At 42.8% G+C, this 23,471-nt stretch overlaps 1 protein-coding gene across 1 annotated transcript in view; it reads right to left on the minus strand.

Moving 5' to 3' along the window:
* G2E3 (G2/M-phase specific E3 ubiquitin protein ligase) overlaps positions 1-22,993 on the minus strand; it is a 36,536-nt gene extending 13,543 nt beyond the window's left edge. The window contains exons 1-11 of the mRNA XM_006022266.3: positions 22,539-22,993; positions 21,748-21,900; positions 19,629-19,688; positions 13,479-13,576; positions 11,112-11,213; positions 10,151-10,275; positions 8,604-8,769; positions 7,097-7,203; positions 6,110-6,226; positions 3,671-3,795; positions 3,438-3,567 (exon numbers count right to left, since the gene is read on the minus strand). Of these exons, the coding sequence (XP_006022328.1) occupies positions 3,438-3,567; positions 3,671-3,795; positions 6,110-6,226; positions 7,097-7,203; positions 8,604-8,769; positions 10,151-10,275; positions 11,112-11,213; positions 13,479-13,576; positions 19,629-19,665 (1,007 nt within the window). The 5' untranslated portion in view covers positions 19,666-19,688; positions 21,748-21,900; positions 22,539-22,993. The remainder of the gene's footprint in view (positions 1-3,437; positions 3,568-3,670; positions 3,796-6,109; positions 6,227-7,096; positions 7,204-8,603; positions 8,770-10,150; positions 10,276-11,111; positions 11,214-13,478; positions 13,577-19,628; positions 19,689-21,747; positions 21,901-22,538) is intronic.
* Between the last annotated feature and the right edge of the window lie 478 nt (positions 22,994-23,471).

The following is a 23,471-nucleotide window of genomic DNA, read 5'->3' on the forward strand; positions in this document are numbered from 1 at the left end:
TTGGCCCTACACACTGAAGCCAGTGTGTAGGGTGTCTGCGTTGGGAAGCTCATGTAATGTATGGCCTGTACCAGCCCTGCATGCAGCATGCGCTGGTCTGTGACTTGAATGCAAAGTCAACACTGGGAATGAACCACGAGGTACCCATGTCAGCTTGGCCCTGCATGCTGGCTCTGGTGTGTAGGGTTGGTCTGTGGGCCCAATCCAGACTGGAACCTGGAGCCACAGCTCAGGACCAGTTTGGTGGGGTGCTTCATGTAGTGTGAAGCCCAAACTGGCTCTCTGTGTTGTGTGCAGTGCATATATTGATTTCAGCCCAACATGCTGCATACAGCATGCATACCTCAGGTCCAGGGTTTGGACTGCACACGGTGTGTGGGGCTGGTGGAGGGTGCGTACTGTGTGTGGCACCTGCGCTGGCTCCAGCATGCACGGCTGGTCTGTAGGCTGGATTTGGCCTCAGAGCCTAGACACAGGGCTGGACTGGCATTGTAGGAAGTACATTCCAAACATGCTCTGCATAGGTTGGGGGGCAGCACATGCCATATGCAGCATGCAGGGTTGGTCTGGGACCTGTGGGCTTTATCTGAAACCCCTGCTCTACAAACACTCTCTTAAGCATTTGCTACTTGCCACTGTCAGAAACAGGAAAGTGGGCTATACACACCTCTGGTCTGACCTGGTACAAAGTTTCTTATATTAAAGGCAATGTCAGCCACCCTGGACTCATACTTCCCCTGCAGTTTGCATTCTCTACCATGGTGAATAGGGCTATGGTCTGTATTCCCCATTATTGAAATGAGAAACGATAGAATAGTAAGGCAACTTCCAATTGTCAATGGCTCTTGTAAGAAGTGTCCTTGAAGGGAGATGAAGAAGTAAAATGTAAAGAGGTAAGTAACTGGATGGCCATAACCACTGCTCATTTGACACTGGTAATATTTAGTCATTGCTCATGGAATGTGAAAGATAGCTTCCAAAAGTAAGTGCTTGTTAGACTCACCTTGATGCAACTCTACCAAACTGTCAAATTTGCCAACACTTTACCAGAGTGCCTTATGTATAAAACACAAAAGTTGGAAAGTTATCTATTTCTTGGCTACTTTTCTGAATGATATTTGGTCTATAGTTAAAAAAAAAAGCAGCGTTGTGTTCAGTGGTGTCAACACTCAAAAAAGGTCTTATGGTATGCCAGAGATACCTATCTTCTCAGGTATCATAAAAAAAAAATGTACTGGAGCCTGAAAATATGGGATATACTTAATTTTCTTACTAAACCGTGCCAATTCTTTGAAAGCTAAGTCCTTGTAGTTTGTAAGAAACGAGTGAATAATAATGAATAACTCCTTAAGGCAGGGGTTCTCAAACTGTGGGTCTTAAAAGGAGCAACTTAAAAGGGGGCCGCAAACTTCCAAGGGGGTACGCGCAGAGGTCCGGGGAACTGGCGCATGGTGGTGGTGTGGAGTGGTGGATGGTGGCAGTCACTGCCGTGTGTGAGCTCCTTGTCCCCTGCCATCCAGTACTTGGGCTTGTGGTATCACCAAGTTTGAGAACCCCTGCCTTAAGGCATGATAAGATGACTCCCAGTATCCTCAGAGAGCCAGGATAGCACCCTGCAGTCATTAGAATGGTTAGTATGTTTTTAGCTTGATCACTTCTGAGCTGGACCTTGGTGGAGCAGTTGTACTCTACTTGATGGTTCTGCAGCACCATTCGAAGACCATATAGGGCTGGGCCCTGTTTCAGTTGAGGGAAGGTGTACTCTAGATATGACAACAATGGACACACTTATTCTATTGACTATGCTAAGGAGTAGGATTGTGTGAAGTCAAGGCTTCTATCTGTATTGGGAGCCATCTCAGTACCAGACATGGCTCCAGTGCTGTCCTGCTGGGTTTCTGGAGTTGGATTTAGGCTTGGTACAATTGGAATCTGCTTCTTCAATCTGCTACTTTTCACTCAGTTTTGGTGAGTGAGATTTTTATCAAGTGAGATTTTTAGTCAACACCATTTGCATAGACTGTTCTGAGAGAGAAATTACCAGTCTGGCATCTTGAGTTTTATAAACCCAGATTTAAAAAATGCCAAAATGAAGCATTTGCTTAGGATGTGGGTTCTCCGCAAACTGGAACTGGCACCTACTATGTCATTATGCTAAAGGAGTAAGTAGCCCATCGATGGTTTCAAGCCTGCAATTTTTACTCTACTACTTGAGGATCTAAAAAAGAGTAATCGGGTACTGGTTCAGGACTAGGTCAAAAGAATTCAAACAAAACAGGTTTAATTCCTTCCAAAATGTTGAAATTGAAGGTTGTTTATAAGGATTTCAAAATGTGATCTGAAAAAAATTATTATTAGTTGAACCTGGAAAAATTATTAACATTAGAGGTCCAAGAAGCTGGACTAGGTTTGCTTGCACTGCCATAGGCTGCAGGAAGGAACCAAGGGAAAGTTGTAATTGCTCAGCACTTTATGCTCTTGCAAAGAAGCATGTGGAGGTTCAGTGACACACAGTCACCTCTGACAGATGCTGCTAGCTAAAGAATCTACTTTTGAAGTTATGAAGCTTATTGAAGCCACACTACTGCATATGCAAAGAGTAAGTGTGTTTATCACCATTTGGATGAAGAGAAAAAGTATCAGACAAAAGATTCTTGTAATCATCTATTCTATGCCAAGGCTGTGCAACTGGAAGTACGTAGGCTGCACATGTTTCATGAAGGGTTAATTTGCAACTCCTGAGGCTTCCGCTCAGTTGGCAGTTCCCTTATTGCTCTACCTGCAGCAGCAAAAGCTGTCTCCAGGCTCCCCCTCCATCCTACAGCTTCTGCTCCTTACCCACACAGTGTTCCGTAACTGCTGTTGCAGATCTGGCAGGGAGGACCGTGGTGAATAGGGCAGGAAGAAGAGAGCTGAGCAATGACTCGACAGTGTAGCACTCAAGAAGGGAATGGGGCTTATTTTACTGCATACCTGTTAAATAGACTGGTTCCCACTGGTGTATGGCATCAATAAGTTAATACTAATACATTTATAGCTTATTCATGAAACATTTGACTACTTGTTTATGGAGGGTTGGCATGACCAGTTTTGCAACAGGGTAAAGGTAAAATTTGCTACAAAATAAGGATAAATGTACTACCACATATTTTAGACACAGGGTTGGCAATTTTTTGCTCACAGCAGGCTGGTCAGGATTGGGCCCGCAGCACCAGGAGCTACTGGTGGCCCACCTAGCTCAGTAAGTAGCGCACGCGTTTTGCAGGAGGATATATAAATGTGGTGTGTTTCGTTTATAAAATCTCTTTGCTGGCTGGATCTGGCCTGAGGCCCATATTGCTGACCCCCATTCTAGACTATTAAAAGCAAACTATAAAATGTTCTTTTACATTGTATTTTGTTCTATATATTTTGAAGAATGAAGATTAATTACACACCTGACGAGAAAGCTGTGCTGGGGTCCTGGTGACTGTCTGGGGCACTTCGGAGAGGGTTCATCCAAACAACCATTCCCTTCTATTTTTTCTGAAGTAGCCAAAGAGCGTTTTTGTTGGTTTTGGTAATTCCCTGTTCAATTAAATCTTTGTTTTACTGTTCTGTCATAGCTAACCCAAATCGTATCAAAACATAATTAAACACCTTTATCAAATTAAGTCATTTCATGCATTACCTGACTTGGCGAAGATACTTCTGCACTCTGAACATTCCCAGTTTTGCTCCCATGACTGCATTGAGGAACAGGCCAAGTGAGTTCCTCGGGAACCACAATACTGACAACGCTTTATTTCCCATTCACTAAAAGAAACACATTGTATTTAGAATTAACACAATAAAGTCAATACCAGAACTCTTTGGCTTTAAACTCAACCCAAATATTTAGCTTAAGAACAGTTATTATTTATCAAGCTTAATTAATTGATGTATAGTTAGGTTGCTTGGGTTGGCAGACTTCTCTCTTTCAGAGAGGATGCACTCCAAACGCCAAACCTTGAGAGCAATAGGAAAAATAAATCAGTTTTATTATGCCGCAGTTAGTGCCCTTTTGAGGCAACCAATTTGTAGTCAGCTAGTATTCTTTTCATTTTGCAAGACCCATTGGTCAGCTTCCCTGAAATAGACTAGTAACTCCTATCAACTTTTAAATCACTGGTTCTCAACCTTTTTTTCCATGCCCCGCTACTGGGAGCAATGTGGTGGCAGCGGAGGCATAGGGGCGGGGAAACTCCTGGCATGGCTCATGTTTTCTGTGTGGCACTGCTGGCATTAAACCCACAGCCCTCAGGACACTCGTGGCTGAAACATGCTCAACTCCTCTAGTGTCAGGGCATATTGTTGCCATGGCATAGACCAAGACCGACTAACTTGTAAGAAGCTGGGGCTACATGCTGTGCAGGCCACACCAGTGGGAGCCACAGGTCCCTCAGGCCCAGCACCGCCCACTCCTAGCTCCCTAGCCATAGGCTCCTCTGTAACATTGTGCTGTGCCACATAGGCAGGAAGCAGAATCTTGAAGAGGGAGGGGGAGCCCAAAGAGACCATGGCTGCTGTTGTGGTTGGAGTGATGGGGGGTGATGCGGGCGGGGGGGAAGGGGGGAGAGGCAGAGGAAGTGACAACTTGGCAGGGCCATGGTGTCTGCAAATTAACCTCTTGTAGGCTGCATACAACCCACAGGCCATGAGTTTGATAGCCCTGGCACAGGCAAACCCTCAATCCCTTGAGAAGCAGAATGACCTGAGTGATTCATGGCCATAGTTTTACAAAACAAGGTTAATTTAATTGCTACCTTAAGTCAGTTCCCATTGGCACCACATCAGAAGTGGGTCTTCAAGATGCATGTAAAAGTGGAGGAAGTAGGGAGCTTTAATTAATGTGTTCAGAAAATATATGTTCCTTGTTCACAGACAAGATAGATGAAAGAACAGATGTTTGTGGGCAAAAGTGATAAATGGCCCTTTTAAAGCAGAAGAGGAGGAATGGACTAGTTGATGCAAAACAAGTAGTTGAGCACTGTAAAACCTTGAATATGGTGAGTGTAACCTGAATGATGGAGAGAGAGAGAGAGAGAGAGAGAGAGAGAGAACACATACAACTTAACTCTAAGTATATTAGGTCTGAACCAAAGAGAAGATATTCCAGAAAAAGTAGCAAAAAATGTAAGATAAGATGGATCAAGACAAACTGGGGTAGAAAATAAATATCTGTAGAAGTACAGATAGCTACAGCAAGAAAACAGGTTACATTAATGTCTCTTAACAGAGAAAAAAGGGCAAAAGGACTGGCCCCTAACAATACTTCACAGCAAAAATGAGGAGATACTGAAATAATACACAAAGGGTGCATCTACACATACGCTCTAATGTGCATTAGCCTATTTTAATGTACGTTAAAGTGTCACAAAAAGTGTACTTTTGCTAACGCACATTAAAATAAGCTAATGTGCCTTTTTCTAGTACTTCACAATGGAGATACTAAATTTAACGCACATTAACAAAAGGGCATTAATGAACATGTAGGCATGCAGAAAGGCTGAAAAAACAAAGAAGGTAGTCAACAGCCTGAAAGCAGAAGAAAAGTCAAGGAGAATAACAACTGAATGTAGGCCCCTAAAATTTGACCAGAAAGAAGTCATTACAGAGAAAAGCTGTCCTTTGAAATGCTTGAAGTCAGTTTAGAAAGCAAGCAAGATAAAGATAGGAAGATCATTCAGAACAAGAATTGTAGAACAGGACTGTCCAACTTCTGAGTGGCTGGGGGTGTTGCAGCATGGGCCAGTCCTTTGCCCTTTTTTCACATACTGTGTGGGCCACACACAACCCAGACAAGTGCCACTCAGGCCGCACGCTTCACTTTCAAAGAGGAGAAGGATAATGAATCATAAGAGTTCCAACTTTTATAACCTGGTACATTTAGGTTTTTCTGATTATCTGCTTTTAAAAGAAAATGTTAAGATTTCACATTATCATGTTCATATGTATTTTAAAACAGTCTCTTAGCTTTCATTGTTTACTTTTAAAAGATACTTCACCACTTTCAGCAACAGTATCGCCTAGTATTCCACCCACATCACAGAATATTTAACATACCACCTGAAAAAGCTAATGTTAATACCTATCAGGTTCATTATAATCTCTCCCATTTCTGCAGAGACATCTTCTAATGTCACAGTGTTCGTAACATTGCAGAAGATCTTGATATGCATTCTCCTCAAGTTCCCAGGATGCATCTCTGTAAATATACACATTTCTTAATCAAGATTTCAGTGTTATAATCTTATTTCTAGCCTTTGTAGGAAATAGAAACAAAATTATTTAAAAAAAAAAATCTTGAAAAATCATGTTAACTGTGATGTGCTATGTAAATGAAATGAAACAACATAATTTGAGATAATGCAACTATATGGTATCCCCACAACAATTAGCTGATAATGGGGGGGGAAAGGGGAGAAGGAGGGGGCAGGGCAAGAGGAAGGGAATGAAATTTCCACTCCTAGAAATCTTTCTGGGAGGGGAAGCAGTATAAGCATTCTAGCCTACAGCTGTCCCTTCTTCCTGCACCTTCCCCTTCCCCAGACAGGATGCACTCAGTCTGGTAAAGGTGTGGGGAGCAGCACCTGCTCCACTCACTGAAGTCCCCAGGCAGAAGTGAAGCAGAGCACAGCAGAGCAAAAGGAGCAGAGGATCAATGTTCCCCACCCATTCCCCAGATTGGGGGCACTCCATGTCTTGGGAAACTGTGGGAAGCCTTCATGATCAGAAGGAGTTAAGCTGCAGGGAAGTCTAGGTATTGTCAACACCTAGATCCCTGGCAGATGTGCAAGTAAAGACATGATGGGATCTGATACGCAATCCCCACAATTACGCTTTCTGCTATGCTACGCATCTTATCATAGTACTCTGCAAATTTGATATGTGATCCAAAGAAGCAAACTGCACTTAAAACAATCAATAGCTCTGATTCCAAATATGAGTATCACCAAGTTATCATGGGTTTAAAATTATAATCATATAGAAATAAATAAGTATACGTTTTGTTATCCTGCTTAGCTAAAGATTTACGAAACAGAAATTATATACATCATTTTAGAATGTCACTTACTTTTCTGGAATGTGTATTCCCAGTCTCAACATTTCCTTCTGAAATTTATCTTTATTATTACATACAGTACACCTAAAGAAAAATACTCCAGCACTCAAAGCTTGATACTGCACCAGGACAAAGAAACAAAAAACAGATTAGACTACTGACATTTATGTTTTCATTCTTTTGGTCTCAATAAGACATTGGCACTCACTGAACACTTGGGCCCTACATTCTGAACACAAGCTTCATTAATGCCTTGGTCATCCCTGATGCATGCAATCTGAAATTACAGGAAACTGACCTAGCATATCTTTTCACAAGATTAAGTAATGCATTTACTCAATTACAAGACAAGATTTTTCCCCCCATTTGACATAAGGAAAAAACACTCCTTGTCTTTGACTCAAGTATAAAGGTGGTAGGGGAACAGGTGGCTGCTGTGGCTCAGGCTCCAACCCCTACTTGGCATTGCAGCCATATCCACAGCTGTAACCTTCCCCACTCCATCTCCCCCCTGCAGCCTCCCTCAAACAGCCTCTGCTCCTCTGCCTGTCCCACTTCCCTCCCTACCTTATTCTTGCTCTGCATAAGCAGGCTCTATCCACACTGCAGCCTAGGCACCGAGCACAGCACCAACCCAGCCTGTAGCAGCAATGCACAGCCTACACAGCTACTATGGGACTGGGCTGGGGTCATGCTAAATGCCTCAAGAACAGGGACAGAGCCTGCTGATATGGAGCAAAGGTAAGGCAGGGGCAAGCACAAGCAGGGGATAAACTGGTTGACCTCCCCACACCACCTTCTCCCTCCTCCCCCCCACACTGCTTGTTTCTTTGCAGTGGTGGGGGAGATGAATTAAAAGATGACCCTCCAATAATTAGATTTTATACATGAAAAATTATTGAGTGGTTATTTTAAACCTGAGAAATACAGTAGCTGTGACCTACCATCAACTAAGTTCACAGTGCCTTCTCCAGTGTGAAAGCATATTACTTGCTTTGAATTATGTGCCCCACTGCACTAAATTCACTTTGGATTTTGAAAGATTCTTATACTCATATTCAAACATGGAAAACAGAGGAACAGAAGTGATTAAGATAACATGACTTATGAGCTGGCCTCTGAATGTAGGGCACTACAATAAGGCACTTATGGGGTAACAGATCATTCTTTCTTCAATATTCTTAAAGATGAACAAAGGGATAGACTCCTGAAAGGGATGCATGCCAAAGATGATGCCTAAAGCAGTATCTTTTCTTAATCTTAAACCCCCTAAAATACTTGTATTTTTAAAACTTTTAGAATTCTGAGGACATGGACAGATTAGTCTGTTCTGTGCCTGCTGTCAACAGAAACCTGATTACATCTGTTATACTCTTATTTTTGCTGTGCCTTTATTACATTTATTGTTTTTAAATAAGCACATAAATACAATACAAATGCTATTCTTTTGCGGCCGGGGGGCGGGGGGGAAGGAAGATGAGGGGTGGCACTGAGGGAGGGAAAACAAAGTTTGCTTTACCTGCAAGCAGTCTCTATGAAACCAAGCATTTTTACAGCAGGGACTTTTCAAAATATTGTACTGTGGAAGATGTTCAACGAATTCCAAGCATATTGTACACTGTGAAGAGCCTCTAGATTCACCAGGTGGAAGTTTTTGGACTGGCCTGTGATCCCAACAATATGACCTTAAATAGAAAATTACAATTCTGCTTAATAGTGAATTTCAAAAACAGTCACTATTTTTCATGATGAATACAACATCCTGGGTGCATCTACATGTGCATTAACATGCTTTGGTGAAAGCACATTAAATCTAGTACCTCTGGGCACCTATATGCGAGTGCCAAGGTTGCTCTGATGCTCTAGAATTCCAGCACATTGGAACAGACTCAATTAACAGAGTCTGCTGGAGTGTGGCAATTGCCACGCTCCAGCAGCCTCCTGTCTTGTGTATCAGCGTTCCCATGCTTAAAAACGTCAGTGGCGGTGCTCAAACGACCTTTAGTTCAAGTGCCCTTACCACCATCTTTAAGCACAGGAATACTGATACAGGAGACACGGTGGCACTTTAATCTCCATTCACACTGAAAACTAAAACTGAAAAATGGCATTGGGGTGCTTGTACATGCTACGGTTCAAAGGATAACAAGATTCTCTCCCTGTTCTCTAACTGCTAGACTTGCAAACTCAGCCTGGGATATGAGGACTCAAACTGTTCTTTCATTTAAACACACTGTCAAAAAGTGGCCTGGATACATATTGTCAAGATACAGCTGAGGTTAATCTTTCCAATGATGCACAGAAGGGAAGAAGTCATCTCTACTTTCTAGGTCCCAAGTTGAGTTGGAAGGACTGGCAGGTCAGGGGGACAAGGAAGAAATGTACATTTTTCTTATAATACTGAATAAATTTACATACTGGGTCATAGCTAGGTTTCAGAGTTTAAGCGCGTTACGTTCAGTTCAAACATCCACATAGCAATTTTATTTAGAAAATGACTGCATTTTGTGAAAACATTAACACCCTAAGATACTGGTGAATTATTTCTCATATACCATATGTTTGATGCAATAATGACCATGGCACAGTTGTAAGATGCTCCACTTTTTGCCTCTTGGTTCAAGCAAGAGTAGTTGCATCCCTTTACGGTTACATTTTACTTGGCTTGCATGTGAGCCACAATGTGGCACATGGCAAAAATGGACAAAAACGTTTCTCAGAAAATGTGATCTTCTCTAACTTTGAGGAAAGAAAGCTGCTATTTTCTTATCTAATTCTCTCTCTCTCATCTATATCTATAGCTATAGAATTAGATAAGAAAATTGGCCCCGTGGCAATTGGCTGCATGGGCTCAAGTTTGAGTCACTGCTGGGGAAGTTTCAGGTGGCAGCGAACACACAGGCAATTAGCTAGTATATATTATATATATAGGAGGCTACTTATAAATGCCCAATTCCTTCTCTTCCAAATAAAGCCTGAATAGAAGAGCAGATGTATTTTAAAAAGTTTACCTCCCATTCAACAAAGAATGCAACTATAACTTGAAGAGCCAAAAAAAAATCTTACCCAAAGTTTTCCATGAATTGGAAAATGCATTCTCTTTGAACTCCACAAGGAAAATGATAACTTCGTTTGCATTTGGGCATTACACATCCAATTGAAGCACCTTTTTTCTTACAGATATTACATTTCTAAGAGAAAATGTTAGAAATGACAGTATATTAAAACAGTAGCACAATTAAAGTTGTAGGAATGAACATTAAACAAACAAAGTAATCTGGCATAAAGAGAACAGGAAAGGAAATGGTATTAAACTGAATCACTGGAGCAAATAGTCTAGCTAGTTTTATTTATGATTTATGCACTTTTCAGGGAATTAAGAAACAGAAGTTTGAGAGCTATATAACCCCTGATTAACAAGTTAGACTGCATTCATTGCACACTGCAACATCCCAGGTCTATACACAGGCAAAATCCATTGTTAACATGTTACTTATATAAAAAAAAAATCCAGCAATCAATGTGACTAAACATAATCACTTCGGAAATAAGAATTTTTAAAATATATAACCAGTTCTTATAATCTGTTAATGATCAGTTGACTTATGAAAGCATTAAGCATTTTGTTTCATCCTTAAAGTATTGGGCTCTATGAATTTCAACAATCCTTTGGTATTTTATCCTATACATTTTTAGCTTTTTTATTTCTGTTCTTCCTTCATTTACCCCCGCAAAAAATCTTGCTACTTTGGGACCAAAATATACAAGCATTAACACCCAAAAAACAAACCGACAGATACTTGAAAGTGGAATACAACTGCCTCCAATACCATGATACCATAATATGACACTATAAATGAGGACAATACGTACTAGAGAAAAATGTTGCTTTTGTTATTTTCCACTTGTGAAGACAAAAATGATCGTTTTTAAAACAAGAATCACCGCAAACCACATTTATGCCATGACAGAATAAAGCTATGTGATGGAATGATAATCACTTATGATACCATAATTTGATTCTTACCAGCTTTGCAGCTCTGTTTACTTCTTTTCTTATGTCATTGATTAAAAAGCCATAAAATCCTTCATCTTCTTCACCCCTCTGCCAAATTCCACTTGACATTAGCTATAAATACAGTAAAGTTTAATAATCTCAAGACATTTGACTAATTACACACATTAAATTTTGTCTGTAGTAAAATATTGGTTGATCAGAGAAACCTGGCACATCAATTTGTCAAAAGTTAAGGTAGTGAGTGATTCCTCCACTCAAAATGAGGATGGGCTTACCTTTCTTCTCACCACACTGCTCTGCTGTTAAGCAACTATAGAAATCTAGTATCCTAGGATCTGTTTGGATGGTAATCTAGAGCAGTGGTTCTCAACGTTTTGCACCTTACCTCCCACCTATGCAAGGTCAAAAAATCCTGGTCCCACCAGTTGATGAGCAGGGGTCCCCCAGAAGCCAGCTGAAGAGTGGGTGGGAGGGAGGTCCCCCAGCACCCAATCGAAGTGCACAAAAGCAAAACTGGAAGACCCACCAGTTGAGAAACCCTGATCAAGAGTACTGAAGGTCTGTATATGGGGTTATGAGCTTATAAAAAAGTCATTTAAATGCACAAATGACTTTAGTAACTGACCAACTGATTCTAGTTTTTTTTCTAAAGAGAAGCTATAAGTCTTTTGAACTATACAAGCAACAGAGTAACTGCCAACAAAGGTTTCAGGAACAGATCATACCAAAATAACTGTTTTCTCCTTCACGTTTCTCCATATTAAATAGATAAGATGAACTTATATAAGACAGTTTACTCATATTTTAATAAAGCCTTTAATTGATTTCTATACTAGAAGCTCATTATAGAAATCAGAGAAGTAAATAGCTGCAGAATACAACCAACAAACCTTGATCATATTAACTTGTGCAAATAGTAAGTGTCTGAAGGGAAGGATTCCTGGAAAAGGAACATTATTCGCAATGGCAAAGAAAATTTTTAAAAGTAATAGCTTAAAATTCAGAGAGGACAAATGAAGCTTGTCAGTTCACAGGATTTTGATGGTAATTTTGAGTACAGTTAACTGGGCAAAGTAGTTGCAACAGTGTTTTCAAGAAATAGTCAGATCCAAGTTTCACAGGATTTTTATGTAGAGCTCTTCTTGCTAGATGCCAAACCACAATGAGATCATAATAAATGGCCTGCAGTCCCATCAGTTTTGTTTCTATGAAGGGAACTGCTACCCATCATTGGGTTTTTAGCTGTAGGGTTTAATTTTTATATTCAATTCTAATTCAAGGTGGTTACCACAATATGGAAAAGGGTCATTTTTAAATAACATCCGAGATCATCTTAATGGGAAAATAAAGAAGATTCTGCCACCTAGTGGTCTCAGACTATGTGAACATATTTTTGTAGTACTATGCACACACCCTGACTAGTGCTACCAAAAGCAACAGTACATACATTCTGTTGTACCTCATGCCTCTTCTCTTCTCAGCCTTAAAGCCAGGGCTATGTAGCATTGCACATTCTGCAGTCCTTAATCAGATCTTTTACTAAGTTATTTCCTGATACCCTGCTGCCAGAGCAATGTATAGGGCCTTCAGAAAAGGGAAAAAGGTGGCAATAATAAACCAAAAAGACATGGTTTAAGAAAAGCAAAGCTGTAGGCTACTTTTCAGCTTCTAACTGGAACACAAATTCTAGGAAGTATTAATCACAGCTAAAAATATTAAAATTTTTCTGGCTGCTTTGTACCATAGCTATACTTAAAATTTTCTTATCAAAAAGGTAAGCTCTGGGAGAAGAAACATGTGTAGAGCTCACCGTATCTATTTGGAAACAAGAATATTTTCTTTAGAGCTGGAACATGAAGCTCTAACATGAAGAAATTGGTTTTGCTGGTTCCTATCTATTCTGGAACATTAAGCTCTTAGGAAGACTAGGAATAACATTAGTCAAGGAAATATTGTATATCGGTATTGGTTGTAAAGAGGATTCACTGCAGCAGCAGGGGGAAAATGTCATAAAGGTTTGCAAGATACTAAAATTCTGAAACTATATCTCCCTTTTAGATAGATGAAAAGTCAGAGGTGAGAAAAGAAGATAGGAATTTTTCTTAATATTATTTTTAAAGAGTAGCCACAATTTGTATGAATAGGTATACAAATTACCTATGTGATACCTTAGTGGAAGTAAAATATTTCTATTTACTTATTTATTCATTCAATAATTCCATTCAATATTATTATTGAATAGAGTAACCACATATTGTGGTGTTTTCTTCTTCTGTTGTACATATAGTTCCAAGTTTACTGCTGTTGAATTAACTTATTATTAGAAAAATAGGAAAGCTCCTCAAATTCTGTTCAGGATCAATGTAAAATACTTACCAAGCAGTAGTAATGAACTGCAAGATTATAGGTCTCATAAATCCTCTTTTCTCCATATTTTTCAGGACAGTCATCTGTCCGTTGACAGAGGACACAGGCTAAAATGTTGAGACACATTTTAGAACCACTTAAGGACATTGCATTAACAAAAAAGACTCATGACAGAGAAGACAATGAAAAGGAGGTAGGCTTCTGTTTAGATGTAGGAAGATCAGCATCTCCCATCTGGCTGACAAGCGTTAGAATTCTATGCAATTATTATGTAACCACACTCTTCCACTTCCATTAAGTGATTAGTGCTGCTCTGATTTATTTATTTTTTTAATAGGATGCTTTATACTCCCTTTGTATGTTTTTTCTTTGTTTCCTTGGGGTAGGATTAATGTAGCGCAGAAACAGCAGGAAGAGCAACGCACATCTTCCCTCCTTCCACAGCTCCTAAAAAGAATTTGTTTTTGCTGGTTCCTACCCAGAAATGACCGGTGCAGGGCCCAGGCCAAATCAGCCTGTGCGGGGCCCAGATGCAGCAGGGAAGGGAGGGGTTGTGGTGGTGAATGGCGGGATGTGAAGCTGGCTCAGCTTCATGGGGCCCCCCCCCCGAAGTGCAGGGCCCAGGGCAATCACCCCAATTCGTTCCCTCTACCCCCAGGGATGGCACTGTTCCTATCTGTTCTGGTTCAGGCAAAGGCCTTTGACATAAGATGCCTTTTAGGACACCAAAAAACTTCACACTGCTAGTTAAATTCTTTTTCTAAAGGACAGCTAAAATTATATTGTGTCAACTGAGCATACTAATGCTATGAGTGAAGTCTACGTTAGAAATGCATCAATAGGTATCTTTTAATGTAAAGTCACTAAACATTATTTTTCTATGGAAATGTAAATGACACTGACAACTGCCTAACAATATTATGAGCTCAACGGAATTTAATCTCTTTATAGTCCGTTGGTTTTTCACATACACGCGGCAATCTTTCTCCAATATATCATTCAGCACCAGCTGTTCCATTACTGAATTACATAATAATAGAAATGCTTGTAAAATGTATAATTGAGAGTCCAAAACTGGTCTACTGACATACTCAAAGCTTGGAAGCAACAAACTTAAAGGCTAGGGACAGACATTCAAAAATCCCGAGCCTGAATTGATTTAATCTTTACAGGTTAGTCTGACCTGCAGAGACTGAACTGATTTGCAAGTGGATTGACATTCACTTTAGATTCAGGTAATGCAGGCACATGCCTGCAGTGGCTCAGGCTAGAAGCCTGGGGCGCTACAGCAAACCCTTCCTTCCCTTCCTCAGCTCAGCCCTATGATTAGGGAGGGGTTTAAACCCCCATCCTGTCTGCACAGTCCCCAGCTGGGGTGTGCCTCAAGTGGCAGGGGGTAGCAGCCCTTGGCTTGCTGCTCAAGGGGCAGGGAGTGTTGCCAGACCCTGGCCGCCGGCTACCACTCTGAGGCAAAGGGGAGGTGGGGGGGAGGGAGGACTGCTTGTATGGAGTGCATGTGTCTGTTGCTGATACTGAGCTTTTCAATCTCCCTCTCCCTGCTTCTTTATACTGTCTGCAGCAAACTGATGGGTACTCACAGGTCCCATGTACTGCAAACCAGGTCATTTCTCACACCTCTCTCTGTCCTCTGTTGAACACAGACAGATTGAGGCCTTTGAAGCAAGCAAGGAAGCCAGCAGGGAGCTTATCAGCCCACCAAGAAAACAAAAGCCTCTCTCATTAGTTCAAGCTCTTAAACATCTTTTTCCAAGGCATTTGTAAGGAAGAATGGAGGGACATTACCAGCTGACCTGTTGATTAGTTCCAAAAAGCCCTAAGTGGACACTGTTCTGTCTGCCTTTTTCCAGTGAAATTAGAGACGCACAGACACCTCTCAGCATTAGCTAGCATAGGGGTGATGTGGCCAGATAATGGTTGGGGTCAGTGCCACTGGGGTCCCCTGCTGTAGAAGATGGGGATCCCTGCTTGAGCAGTGAGTGAGGGGAGGGTGGGGCAGGAGACTGAAGCTGTTTCTGCAGTATCCACCTCCTTCACAGCCAGCTGGAGCTGTGGCTGGGGGGGAGGGGGGAAGGACCAGCCCTGCTCACTGGAGCAGACAGACCAGCCTAATCCAGCCCAGGGCTGAAAAGCATGCTGGGGGACTCTGATTTAACTTAAACCAGGAAGGGGTCTGGGACAGAAGTTCCATAAACCAGTTTGACCCAAATCAGTCAAGTCTGATACTACATTCTGAAACTACATAGTGAACCAAAGACTGCGGCGCTGGTATCATTGGGAAGGCTTTGGCTTCCATGACCACAGTCTGCTCTTTGGTGAGAGAAGCAGCAAGCTGCTGGGAAGGGACAGCCTCCACCTCTCTCCACTGGGGAGGAGGCTCTTCTTAGCCAGACTGGCTGACCTGCTCCACCAGGCTTTAAACTAAGCCCACCAGGGGACAGGGAGCTACCGTCACTGCTGGCCCGCCAAGGCACTTAAGGGAGCCCACCCCTGCCCCAGCCCTGGAACAACCTGTAGGAAAGGCAAGGGCCCCCAAGGAGACACTTGCATGCCTGTACACGAATGCCAGGAGCTTGGGGAATAAACAGAAGGCACTTGTCCTCCTGCTTAACACAAATAATTACGATGTCATAGGGATAACGGAGACCTGGTGGGACTCCACCCATGACTGGACCATGGGTATAGACAGCTATACCCTGTACAGGAGAGATCCAGAGGACAAAAGGGGTGGGGGTGTAGCTCTCTATGTCAAGGAGAGCTATGCGTCCTTGCAAGCTGACCTTGGTGCCCAGGGTGGATGACTGGAGACCCTCAGAGGACAAAAGGGGTGGGGGTGTAGCTCTCTATGTCAAGGAGAGCTATGCGTCCTTGCAAGCTGACCTTGGTGCCCAGGGTGGATGACTGGAGACCCTCTGGGTTAAAATCTGTGGGGAACACGGCACAGGGGACACAATGGTGGGAGTCTACTACAGACCTCTCACCCAGAATCAAGAGCTTGACCAGCAGTTCGCCAGGGAATTGGCTGAGGCTGCACGCTCCTGGTCCACGGTTGTCATGGGAGACTTCAACTACCCAGACATCTCGTGGGAGGAGTGCTTGGCCAAATCCGAGTGGTCGCAAAGCTTCCTCACGTGCGTGGATGAGCTCTATCTGACACAAGAAGTCTATGGGCCAATGAGAGGTAAAGTGTTGCTCGACTTGGTACCGGCAACTGGGGACAACGTAATCAACGACCTAACTATCAAAGGGAAGCTGGGTGACAGCAACCACAAGCTGATCACCTTTACCATCTGCCGTAAAGCTGGAAAGTCAGTCAGCAATACAGAAGTCCTCGACTTCATGAAAGCTGACTTTGACAGGCTCAGGAGGCTTGTCGGTGAGGCCCTAAGGGACCACGACCCCAGGGGGAGGGGAGTTCAGGAAGAGTGGTTGCTCCTCAAGGGAGCGATCCTTACATGCACAAGCTAAGTCTATTTCATCTCGGAGGAAAGGCAGCAAAAGGGCACAGCAGCCTCCTTGGCTCTCCACGGAACTAGCGGACCTCCTGCAGCTAAAAAGAAAGACCTACAAAGGATGGAGGACGGGATCCACCTCCGAGGAGGAATATTCTGCAATGGTCCGGATCTGCAGGGAGCAAATAAGGATAGCCAAAGCTGCGACAGAACTCCAACTGCCAACAAGTATCAAGGATAATAAAAAGTCCTTTTTTAGAAATGTGGGGAGCCGGAGGAAAAGCAGGGTAACACTGGACCCCTGCTAAACCCAATGGGACAACTGACACCCAGGAAAAAGCCAACTTACTAAATGGGTACTTTGCTTCGGTCTTTCACCAGTTCCATGGGACGCCCCTGCCCATCACAGGACAGGGAGGCCTGGGTGAGGAAGATTCCTTACCCTCCATCAATGCTAACCTCATGAAGGAACACCTTGAGGGGCTGGACACCTTCAAGTCAGCTGGCCCTGACAATCTACACCCCACGGTGCTCAAGGAGCTGAATAGCATCATAGCTCAGCCCCTGGCACGGATCTTCGAGAACTCCTGGCGCTCTGGTGAAGTGTGCGAAGACTGGAAGAAGGTCAATGTGGTGCCTATCTTCAAGAAAGGGAGGAAAGTGGGTCCGGCAAACTACAGGCCCACCAGCCTGACCTCTATCCTGGTGAAGGTCTTAGAAAAGATTATCAAAGAGGCCATTCTTAACGGACTGGCGATGGCAACGTCTCGAGGGAAAGCCAGCACGGGTTTATTGCAGTTAGGTCTTGCCTGACCAATCTTATTTCCTTTTACAACCAGGCGACCTATCACCTGGATAAGGGAGAGGAGATTGATCTTGTATATCTTGACTTTAAAAAAGCCTTCGATCAGGTATCTCATGATCACCTCTTGGCAAAACTGGCCAACTGCGACCTTGGCTCCACCACGATCTGCGGCTAGAGAACTGGCTCCGTGGTCGGGCCCAGAGGGTGGTGGTCGACGGAAGTCAATTTTCATGGCGCCCTGTGACCAGTGGGGTCCCTCAAAGCTCTGTCCTTGGACCTATATTGTTCAACCTCTTCATTAATGATGTGGACATTGAAGTCAGAAGCGGACTAGCCAAGTTTGCCGATGATACCAAACTTTGGGGTAAAGTATCCATACCTGCGGACCGGAGGGCAATCCAGGCTGATGGAACATGAGCCTTCAATGTGATGCTGCAGCTAGTAAAGGAAGCAAAACGCTGGCTTGCATTCATAGATGCTTCTCAAGCAAATCCCAGGACGTCATTCTCCCATTGTACTTGACCTTGGTGAGGCCGCAGCTGGAGCACTGCATCCAGTTTTGGGCTCCACAATTCAAAAAGGATGTGGAGAAACTTGACACAGTCCAGAGAAGAGCCATGCACATGATCAGAGGTCAAGAAAACAGACCTTACAATGAGAGGGTGAGAGCTATGGGACTCTTCAGCGTGGAAAAACACAGGCTCAGGGGCGATCTGATAGCCACCTATATGTTTATAAGGGGTCTTCACCAGGATCTGGGGGAACATTTGTTCACCAGAGCACCCCAAGGGATGACAAGGTTGAACGGTTATAAACTCCTGCATACCATTTCAGGCTGGACATAAGGAAGAACTTCTTTACTGTCCGAGCCTCCAAGGTCTGGAATAGCCTGCCATCGGAGGTGGCTCAAGCACCTACTTCAAACGCCTTCAAGAGAAATTTGGATGTTTATCTTGCTGGGATCCTATGACCCCAGCTGACTTCCTGCCCCTCAGGCAGGGGGCTGGATTCGATGATCTTCCGAGGTCCCTTCCAGTCCTAAAGTCTATGAAATCTATGAAATCATTCGACCAGGTTTATCTTAAATCAGATTCCGCCATTTTGAAACTGGCTTATGTGCACTGAACTTATGCTCTGTTACAGGTTTGAATCAGTTTCTGAACACTTAGAGCAGTTTGTGTGCAACTTCTGGTTCCTAGCCAAAATGTCAATTAATGTTACTAAGGAAACAACTCAGTAAAACAAAAATTAACAGAACAAGGTTCTCAAGAGGCATCTTGCATAGCCAAAAATGAAATTTCAAGCACTTTTAATTCTAAACTGCAGTAGAAATCTGTACTTTAAAAAAATCTTGTTTGCATCAATATAATAAAGCCATATCCATGCAGTGCCATCAGCAAACAATCACAATAGGACAAGGAAACTTATTTTAACTTCTATCATTTGAGAAACTAAGTCAACTTAATAGACATGTCTCATGTACAGCTAAAGCTAAGCAAAGCTGTTATAACTTGCAAACTAAAGCATTTATTTTTGTAAAGAGATTAGAAAATACTTTAAACTCAGCCACAAATTACATTCTTGTTTGAGAATTATTAAGGAAATAAGCTATTTAAACTATAATTCCATCCTTAATTCACCATGATGCATGTAACATTGACACACACATTTATTACTTCATCTATTTTTCTAATATTGCTGCCATCCTAAACTACCTGTTTAAAAAAAAACAAAAAAAAACCACACTACTGAAGTTATTTCAATATAGAATTTGAGTCTAATGATCCTACGTATTCTCTACAAACTCTGTAAAGAAAATCAGGTAATGTTTTTAAGGGGTTTTTAAAAAAAGGGTGTTTAAAAAAAAAAGAAAAAGAAACTTACGTGGGTTTTGGACATTGGAGATGCTGTTTTCATTCATTCTAGTGCCGTTCTAGTTGTATACTAAGGACATTAAAAACAAAGACTCAAATACATCTAGTGTGTTGAAAATGCATTAGATCATTACATCCAGTTTAGTCCGTTTAATCTAAATTTTCTTTTAATTTCAAGTGGCAAAAAATCACGTTTCCTACTTCTAACCTTTTCTTTCACAATACTAGTTCCTTTTTCTATGACACAGCTAAGAAGAGGACGATTTAATTCAAATTCACTGTAATTGAAAGGTTGAAATTATAGACAGCAAAAGTTTAGAAAAATATACTTCAAGAGAAGCTAAGTCTTTTATTAATGCAAATTCTTATTTCCCCAGGACATGTAACATTTTTCAAGAAATGCTGGAAATACTATTCAAGAAAATAGCATAAACATTCCAGAAATTATAAGAAGCAAGATTCTTGCTTGTAAAAACTTGAAAATACTACCATTATAGACTTGCTCATTTTGATACTTCTATATAATTTAATTCATCTTTACTATGGCCACAGATCATCTCATCTGACATACATGGAGGATATGGAAAAGTTCTATATTCTTGTTAAGAGTTGTGTTACTTAGCCTCCCTATTTACTCACATACTCAATATCAGACTTCAAGAGGTTGCATTTTTCTAGGATGCTTGCTGGGAGTGAAAACTAGATCACTAGATTAGTGCAGGGGTTGGCACACGTGCCAGACAGCATGGCACACAAGGCCATTTTCCTCAGCATACCCCAGACGACCCAGACTTTGGGCAGCTTCTGCCAGCAGCTGCCCAGAGCCCAGGCCAGGTGCAGCCAGCTACGTAGGGCTCCACAGCCCCAGCACCAGTTCCACGGTTGCAGCAGCTGTGCACGCACCTCTCGGCACATGACTGGAAAGGTGCCTGGGGCAGTGCAACCCTGGCTCCTCCCCCACCGTCCGCACAGAGGGATGTGTGCAGCTGCCGAAGCCAGGGAGCCTGTGCCAGGGCTGCGGACCCTGTTACAGCTGTTTGCAGCCTTCCAGCCACCTGCTACAGCCGCCCAGAGTCTATTTCCAGATCTAACTGGAAATACAACATATAAAGGTGAAGGTAGCCAAACCAAGAAAGCTGATTCTCCCAAGCAAGCAGGTATTCAGGCTGATCATGTGGGTGGGCAGGGGGACAATGAGCTTCTAATCTTCTGACAAATACCCAGAGGTTATAAAGTAAAGGGGATCTCATAGGACAAAGTTTGAGCAGTGGTAGAGCAGATATTGCAGAACTGAGAAAAATCCATATTTTAAAGCAGCAGTGGGATCCTAGACTCTTAGAGGACTCTAACCTAAGCCCACAGAATAGCAAAGCTGGTAAGGAAAATGAGATACGGAATGCTTATTTTGTCTAGATCTATGCATTTCATGTGCTAGCTTAGGTAAAGAATAACTATGTTTAAAAACCTCTTATAAAATCTGTGTGTGTTGACAGTGGGCACCTACATGTGTTCCAGGGTGGAGGTGGGGGGGCACTATAATTAGAGTGGCTCTGAGAGCTGCTCTAATTAAAGCAGCCATAGCATCACATGTATTCAGTGTCCTATGCTTCAAAATGGCTCACTTGACAAGCTTTACAGTGCCCCCACAACCATTTTGAAGCGTGGGGATGAATAGACATGACGTACAGGCTGCTAAGGGCATGTTAATTAGCGCATCAGAGCAGATATCCAGCATGTGTATAAATGCCTAGTATGTTTTGAACTATTATAGATGTCCGAGAAGGGAACTTTAAAACCAAAATGGTCTTGTGGCTGAGGTTCTGGGAAGGTTGTGCTTAAGAGTCTGGGGGCTCTCCTCAGATCTAGCATAGCTGAACTGTGTTTTCAGTGCTGCAAAAGGTAACAGATCCTACAAATATGCTAGAAAGAGTACAGCTTGGGAGCACACTGCATTACGTTTATAATATTGTGTTCCACACAGAGCAGACAAGGGAGTCTCCTGCAGAGGCCCACCAGCATGTTAACAGCACAATTTAAGTCAACTAAACTGGATGACTATGACCAAGAAACAGAGCTGTCTTTTCTCATCCTTCTTTGAAGGAGCCAATAGGACTTATACTATTTCTTACCTCTTTGGAATGCTCTGCAACGTGCTTTGGCTTGCTCCTCAAAAGCCACTGGTACTCTCAATATCCTCAAGCTGCTGTAGTACTTCAAATGAGAGATCATCTGAGAGGGCAGAAGATACCAGTCTCTTCGATTTAATGAACTGCATGAAAACCCTAAAGACAGAAGAAGAGCAGAAATATGGCTGGCAGTAAGAACCAGAACCATCCTCCCCTTCCCACATATACCTCACGAGGAAGAGAGAGATGTGATGTTTTAAGCCTTTATTATACAAATATTAAAAACAGAAGGTAAAAGCACAAGTGTGTGGTCCTTCTACAGAAATGGCACGCTGCTGACACTGCTGGGTCTAAAATGGTCAAAGGTACTTGTAGCCAGGGCCTCATGTAGCAGTCACTGGAGGTCACCAACTCTCGTGGCAACAGACAGCTTTTACATGGTGTTCCAGGCTGCATGGGCTTGCTCTGGTCATGTCAGAGCAGGTGGCAAGGGCATGGGCATGATGCATTTTGACTGCCCATGTGTAAAGTGCCTTTCCAGACAGGATCTTGAAACAGCCCCCATCACTATTCTTGTTGGGAATAGAGGGACAACTGGGTATTGGGCCCACCACTCTCACTGCTGTCCACAGCTGGAGAAATAGGCAGTGATATGGGGGCAGGAAAAATCTATCTAGCAAACTGCTATTAGAAAGGATTCATTGTGTGGGAGGGGGTCCTCCAGGGTAGCAGGTGGTCTATCAAGAGACATGAAACAAAGTGGAAAGAGTTGGCCAGGGCCAGTTGGCCAGGACCTTTGCTGATAGCCAGGCAAGTCATGGTTAACCCAATTTAAGGCTTTTTCTTGGTCCAGGGAGAAAAGGCTGGTGTTCAGGATGAAGAGCTCCATGGCTGCTAGCAGGTCACATAGCAGAAGGCTGTCCTGGATGGTTCTGCCAGGTATGCATTAGCTCTGTTCAGGGCCAGTGAAAGAGGCCAAGATCATTTTGTATAAGTTGGCCTGGGCTTTGGTCAGGATTTTGTAATCAGTGCACAGGAGCGATATTGGTTGCCAGTTCAGAGATCCCCTTTTTTGGTCAGCAGCAGGAGGACTGCTTGCCAGTAGCTGACACACAGAAGAGCCCAGGCCAAGGATAGGCCAGAAAGTCTTGTAGAATTTCAGGGATAATCTGTTAGGGCCTCATGCTCTCCCTGTGACAAGGCCCTCAACGGCAGCAGTCGATAGCTCCTGTTTGACCTCATTGGCCTCAAATGTGGTGAGCTTGGGGAGGCCCTTGTGCAGGTGCTGAACCATAAGAGAGAAAAGCTGCTGTTGCTAAAAGAGCAGACTTCTGTTCTCCTCTATGCCTGCCAATACAGCATACCCTTAAACTCCTGCTTAACCTTTCAAGGATTGTTGGAGGCAAATGACTATGCATGTGTGAAACCCCAGCTGCAACCTGCAGGAAGTGCCACTGGTGTCAACGGTTTTCCTGCAAGAAAAACTGCAGGATTGGTTTCATTATGTAAACAGCACGACCTGAAGAGACCAAGACAGAAAACCTTCTGTCAGATCTAGAATATGCTCATCTCTTTGAGAGAAACAGAAGAAAGAAGGAAACTATTAAACTATTATCAGTGCCATCCTCACAAGTTTGCCAGTGTAAACAAAACACCAGACGGGGCAAATAAGGCCACTCCAGCCTGCCACTCATTTTGAAAGCAAGCACTTCCCTTTTTCACTTAAC

This window comes from Alligator sinensis, unplaced genomic scaffold (genome assembly GCF_000455745.1).
Source record: "Alligator sinensis unplaced genomic scaffold, ASM45574v1 scaffold720_1, whole genome shotgun sequence".
Taxonomy (NCBI): Eukaryota; Metazoa; Chordata; order Crocodylia; family Alligatoridae; genus Alligator; species Alligator sinensis.